The 7,066-nt window shown below is 33.5% G+C and overlaps 1 protein-coding gene across 1 annotated transcript; it reads left to right on the forward strand.

Moving 5' to 3' along the window:
* The first annotated feature begins 2,666 nt into the window (after window positions 1-2,666).
* LOC134246774 (uncharacterized) lies at window positions 2,667-4,812 on the forward strand. Its single transcript, XM_062729133.1, has one exon. The coding sequence runs from the start codon at window positions 2,674-2,676 to the stop codon at window positions 4,345-4,347; it is 1,674 nt and encodes a 557-aa protein (XP_062585117.1). The 5' UTR covers window positions 2,667-2,673; the 3' UTR covers window positions 4,348-4,812.
* Window positions 4,813-7,066: the final 2,254 nt, after the last annotated feature.

A 7,066-nucleotide genomic window follows, 5' to 3' on the forward strand; every position in this document is an offset into this window, starting at 1 on the left:
TTCAGAAAGATTGTCCCAGCCATCTTCGAAAAACAGCATGGACAACAAAAAATTGTGTACAGTCGCAATATGTCGTCACCGACTTCGTTCGGGACGACATAATAAAGCATCAAAATAAAAGTGAGTAAAATGTTGTGCAAAGATGGTCCAGATATTAACATTCCAACGATTCTACCTTCTATCTCAATGGTCATTTTGCCAAAGTTTTTTCAATTTGATAATGGTCACAAAAGTTAAAGATGCAAATTACACAAAACACGCAAAGTACAAATTTGTTTATTGCCTGTAAGCTTCGTCACGGAACCTTGTTTTTCATCGGTGATACTTTATTTTCTTTCTACAGTTGTTAAGAATACTCATTTGTGCAATAATTTGAAAATATCATACCATTCTATAAATAGTTTTTAAAAAAATATATTCATTTGATAAAAGTGAATACTTAAAAGTTTTGTTAAGTGTGTGGCACGTCAAATTCACAAAAATGAGCCACAGTTTCACAGTTGATAAACGAGGTTTTACGACTGTAAACCATAGTTTACAAACCATGAACTATAGTTTTCATGTGTAAAACTATATTTAACGGTTGTTAATTAACTAAAGTTTACGAAGAGTAATCTAAGTTTATCTGTCTTTAATAAAGCGTTTTACATTAGATTTTGTTGGAAAACATAGATTCACGTTTGAAAGCCATAATTTACAATCGTAAACTATAAGTAAGAATTGTTTATCATAGTTTCACAAATCGTGAAACTTTATTTATCAGATCGTTAACTATAATTAAGAATTGCAAACCATTGATTACAAATCGTGAAACTGTATTGATCAGGTAATCCATGTTTTGTAATTGCAAATGATTGTTTTCGGTGTTAAGTATAGATAACGGTTGTGAAACATAGATAATCGCGTTAATTATGGTTTACAGATGTAAAATATAGGTTAACGCTGTTGACTATAGTTTACAGTCCGTAAACTTTTGTTTACAACCGATATACTTAGTTTATTGACAGTGAAACTATGTTTAGCTCATTTTGTGAATTTGGCGTGCCATAGCTATGGTTTAAAATTACATGAACATCTTTTTTAAGGTTTCGTCAAAGGCCAACATGTCTAAAAATGTTTTTACAATAGCTCCAAAACTATGTGTGGTATGAAGTCAAAACTTTTACAGTTTATAAATATATCATTGATTAATAGATAAAAAGTATCACTTGATAACAAATATTTTTAAAAACATATTATTTGAGAAAAATTGTATCAGAAAATGTGCATATTTAAAGAAAAATGCACCTGGTTAATTCTGTTCTTGTTGTGAAAATGAACATTGTAAAAATAATATATGTTTATCATTGAAGGCCAGGTTGGGCGTGAATGGTCTCTGAAAGGCTGTTATTGAAAGCATGACACGTTTAAAGACAAGACCCCAATAGAATCTGCTATTTGCAATGTACTTTGACTTTCAAGTCTTAACATTTGGACAAAATAAACAGGGAAAACAACTTTCCAGAGGCTATATCCAAGTCCAACTTGCCCTTCATTGATAAACATATTTTGTTTCTGCAATGATGGTTTTCACTAAGATCACGGAATTAATTAGGTGTATTTTTTGAAAATATATACATTTTTAAGACGAATTTTTCTCAATTAATATTATACCAAGTATTTTTTTTTATCAGGTAATACTTTCTATATGTTAATCAATGAAAAATCTATATAATGTAAAACTTTTAACTTTATACCTCACATAGTTTTGGGGCTATTGTAAAAATAAATTTTGGACATGTTGACCTTTGACGAAACCTTAACACAAAAATAACATGATACGTCTGCCTCTACAACAGAAAAGAAAACACATTAGATTATATTTATATATTACGGTCATCCTACTTCATTGGGAACAATCTATATAACGGTCATCTTAAAATTTTGTTACGGTCATCATTGGCAAAAACTTTGAGGTCCTACTACCGCTGTATTTCTTTAAATTCAAGTAAGTTATACTAACCTATAGCAAGTTCTCATTAGCGTACATTTATATTTTGCAAGAATTAACACAGATAACCTAGCACATGTTTAAAATCTTGACTGTAAATTTCTAACCGGTGACCTCGGCCGACATGTTTTGATGACCGTAGTATATACTACGGTCAGCCGCTTTCCTACAGTGAATATTAGCCAAATATCGAAAAATTCTACTATATATATATATCGAGGGGGTAGAATTTTTCGATATTTGGCTTATTTAGCGACTTACTGATAAAAATTCAGGTGTGTATTTATATATCGAGGGGGTAGAATTTTTCGATATTTGGCTTATTTAGCGACTTTCTGATAAAAATTCAGGTGCCTGTGATGTAACTTAAAAGCACGAGAGAGCCTCTTAACATCGATCATACTGACTAGATCATAATTGTTTTGACAGTTGTGAATAAGTACATGTATTAACATTTTCTTCCAAAAATAATAATATTTTTCAAACATAAGAAAAATTTACACAATATTTTTAAACTACAATATGATCATTCCTTTTCTTTTGAACCAGCTTTGTCTTACAATTTCACAAATAAAGCAAAAATTTACATTGATTCGTTTAAAATTACGTAAAATTTCTGTAGCCAGTGACTCATGTCTCGATTTACTTCATTCAGGGTCATCTAACAATTTGAAAAACCCCCAATGATAGATCCCCTGGACAGAGCTCAAGTTCTCCTCTTCTGTGACCTTTGTCAAAGAGCTGCATTACAGAGTCATTGTGAACTTTGTCAGATTAACCTATGTAAGGCCTGTGTAGGGGAGCATCTCTCTGATTCATCTGAAAAACACAAAGTTGTACCATACAAACACAGAAAATCTACTCCTAACGTTAATTACTCAAAATGTCCAAACCACACCCAGAAACATTGTGAACTTTACTGTGAGAAATGTGACATTCCTGTCTGTTCTACCTGCATCTCCTCTGATAAACATAATGGGCATAAGTTAACAAATATCTTACAGAATCCCAGCTTTATAAAAGGAATTTTAAACAACGATTTGAAAGAACTAGAAAAAAGAATATGTCCTACATATGAAGAAATTGCATTAGATTTAAACTCTGAAAAAATCAATTTGGAAAAAAATTATGAGAAACTGACAACAGCTGTCACCAAACAAGGAGAAGACTGGCACAGAGAAATTAACATCATTGTCAACAAACAGAAATCTGAAATTGATGAAATGAAATCTAAACACCTGGCTGTTCTAAATAAACAGGAAAAAGAAATCAAACAGATTACTTCTGATGTTACACAGTGCATACTTGATCTAAAGAAAATACTGGACTCCAATGATGTCTCCCTAACCTCTGCATACAATTCAAGGAACGCTGAATTCAGAGGTTTACCTCCTAAAATCAATGTTTCATTACCAAGTTTCTCTCCTCATCAGATCAACACAGAAAAGCTCCATCAAATGTTTGGTTCTCTGTCAGCATTATCCATTACAACAGAAGAACATGGCTACACAATGAAGACACCAGAAGCTGTATCCTGTCCTCCAGTCAAACCACTGCTTGATGAACCAGAGCTCATCACCACCATAGACACTGGGTATTACTTTCTAAAGAGTGTTACCTGTCTCAGTGATGAAGAAATCTGGACATGTGGAGAAGACAAAATCATGAAACTTTACAACCTCCAGGGAAAACTACTGAAGTCAATCCAAACCAAGTCTGGGAAAATACCATGTGACATAGCAGTGACAAGGAGTGGAGATCTAGTTTATACTGACCTGGGTACAAGAACTGTAAACATAGTGAAGAATGACCAGATAAAGGAAGTGATCAGACTACAGGGGTGGAGACCTAACGGTGTCTGTATTACCTCCTCTGGTGACCTCCTGGTTACCATGGACAGTGATGATAATAAACAAACAAAAGTTGTCCGTTACTCTGGCTCCACAGAAAAACAAACCATTCAGTTTGATAGTGAAGGTAACCCTCTGTATTCATCTGGTGACCTTGAATACATCAGTGAGAACAAGAACCTGGATATCTGTGTGGTTGACTCAGAAGCCCGTGCAGTAGTGGTGGTTAATCAGGCAGGAAAACCCCGATTTAGATACACTGGTCATCCCTCTATTACTAAGGGATCATTTGATCCATTTGGCATCACAACAGACAGCCAGAGTCAGATCCTGACAGCAGACTGGGACTACCAATTTATCCACATCCTAGATCAGGATGGACAGTTCCTCCGTTACATTGATAACTGTGATCTTCATTATCCATATGGTTTATGTGTAGACACCAGAGACAACCTCTTTGTGGCTGAGTTAAACACTGGTGAAGTGAAGAAAATCAAATACATGTAATCAATGTGTTTTAAATAATGACATGTTTGTGATAGAATATTTTTCCAGTAGCCAACTTAATCACAAGATGTAGTTTAATTCACTTTCTAGTGTTGATGTGTGCGCGTGTGTGAAAATATTTTCAATTTTATCAATAAGGTATAATATATAAATAAAAAATTAAATTATTAATAACAATCGTTTCAGAATTCTACCCAATATTTAAATGATTTCTCAATATAATATAACATAACATTGGAAGAAAACCATGTTTATTTGCAAGCATGAAGAAAGAAAAATTATGTTTATTTTTCAAATTGATCCTGTTTCATGTACTACACACTGAAGGGTTGTGATTATACTGTACTTTTGATGCAGTTATAATAAAATGCCCTTAGATCTTAAATAAATGTACATCCTTTTAATCTAGTTATATGTAATTTATTTAAGAAGTTTAATTGACTAAGATAAATATTAACCACTTTATTTCCATGTTTTTCAAGGATTCATTGGGACTCATATGCAAGATAACAAGGTTTGCCTGTATATGTAATCTTAAACAAAGATGAGAAATCTGATTCAACAATCCTTTTATTGTAGACATTTTCATTTTAGTTCACATACATCTTTAATACAATGGTCAAAAATGATTTCAACAGATATTAATGCGTCAAGTTCCATGGGATATCAGCTAAATAAGTCCACTGTCAGTAGAACTAAATATCAAAAAGTCATATCAAATTTTATAGACAATTCTTTCACTATAGTGAGCCAGCTATATCTGTTTTTATAACTTGTCAGCTCCCCGTGTTGAGCCTCAATAGTCTTCTTACTCTCCTTATGAGGGCCTCCACAAAGCTGTAGTGGGTATTCCTAAACAAACAAACAAATAATGGATTAATCCAAAGTTTTGTCACAGTTGGGTCATAAATTTAAATATGGTTCATTTATATTATTATTCATAACCCCTGCTTGAAAAGCTGGGTTTAGGGTATAGTGATGGGGATGATTGTTCATCCATTTGTATGTCTGTCCAATAAACATTTTTGTTTTACCCATCTCTTATCCATAACTCCTCTTATATAAATAAAAATTATTTAATTTCATGGAAACTTTATTGCATAGAGCATTTGTGCACATACAGTGGAGCCTCATTTATCCGGACGCTTAGGTTCCCAATAAATTTGTCCGGATATGTGAAGCGTCAGGATATCTGAATCACCAGTTTAACAAGACAATATAACATTTAAAAATTCTGTCCCAATGAAATATCGTCCGGATACTGAAGCATTCGGATATCTGAAGGTCCACTGTATTTTACTTTTTCATCCAACACTTATTTCATGTCTCTCAGACCAAAACATATGGACTTTGCCATTATAATAATATGGGAGGCAGGGGTGTCATTTGTGGAGCTCTGTTTTGTGCTTATATATGGTATATGTTCTATTTTAAAACAGTGATCTTTTTTTTATTACGTTGTAAAAAAAGGTTGATGAAACAGATTTTAATTATGGCTTTTGGGAGAGGATTTAAGTTGGGCTGTGGGAAAGGTCATTTTGTAAAAGTGGGCTGATTTAGAGGGGCGGATGAATCACTTCTGTGAAGTGTACATAGGCAATTTAGCCACATATGATCCACATATGCATTGCCTTTCATATGAAGATCATATGTGGATCATATGAGAATCATATGTATATACAATCATATGAGAATCATAAGAAATGCTGCTCTTTAAAAGATTTCCCCTCTTTGTAATAACAAATATGACCACACCCTACTCCAGGGGTCATGATTTGGACAATTAATTTAGAATCTACATTATTCCATGATCCTTCCACATATTAAGTTTTAGGTTTTCTGGCCCAGTGGTTCTTGAGAAGGAGATTTTCAAAGTTTTTTTTTCCTTTATATTTCTATGTAAAACTTGGATTCCCTATTGTGGCCCCGCCCTTTACCCAGGGGGTCATAATTTGTATAATTTAGAATCTACACTACCCCAGGATGCATCCACTTAAGATTCAGCTTTTTTGGCCTAGTGGTTCTTGAGAAGATTTTTTAATGATCCCACCCTATTTTTGTATTTTCTTGATTATCTCCCCTTGGCGGGGAACTTTGCCCTTGATTTTTGCAATTTATACTCCCCTTCACCAAAGGATGCTTTGTACCAAGTTTGGTTTAAATTGGCCCAGTGGTTCCTGAGAAAAGGTTGAAAATGTGAAAAGTTTACAGACGGACGGACAGCTGGACAGACGGACGGACGACTGACAATAGGTGATCAGATACAAAATTTATTTTGTTGACCTCTTCTCAACAGGTTGACTTAAATTGACCAGACTCAAAACTTTTTTTCTAACATTCCAGATAACATTTTTTTTTCTTTTTATTCCTCTTATCTCCTTGACAAATATGTTTGAAAAAATTTTGAATAAAGAATTTTCTTGAAATATAAAAGGTTTTTCTTGAAAAAAGATTTTTCCACCAACCTACATGTACCAACCATTAGATTGTACCCCAAGCCAGGAGAGGGCAAGCATTTTTAAAGATGACCTAAGCTACCTAAATATGGGATGTGGCCAAATTGTGAAAGGGGATGCATAACCAAGTCTTAAATGTAGAAGAGATGGCTAAGTTTTTTTTCTTTCATTTATTTTTGTTTCCCCTTGGCCTCTTCATTATCTACCCTTTCACTTTTACTGTGTCAATATTTTGTACCTTTTTGAGGAGTGAGTCATGTATG

The sequence above is a fragment of the Saccostrea cucullata genome, unplaced genomic scaffold (assembly GCF_032062105.1).
Source record: "Saccostrea cucullata isolate Sc308-1 unplaced genomic scaffold, CSIRO_AGI_Scuc_v1 ctg2248, whole genome shotgun sequence".
In the NCBI taxonomy this organism is placed as follows: domain Eukaryota; kingdom Metazoa; phylum Mollusca; class Bivalvia; order Ostreida; family Ostreidae; genus Saccostrea; species Saccostrea cuccullata.

Coding starts and splice junctions, on each gene's coding strand:
- LOC134246774 (XM_062729133.1), top strand. CDS start 2,674: ATGATAGATCCCCTGGACAGAGCTCAAGTTCTCCTCTTCTGTGACCTT.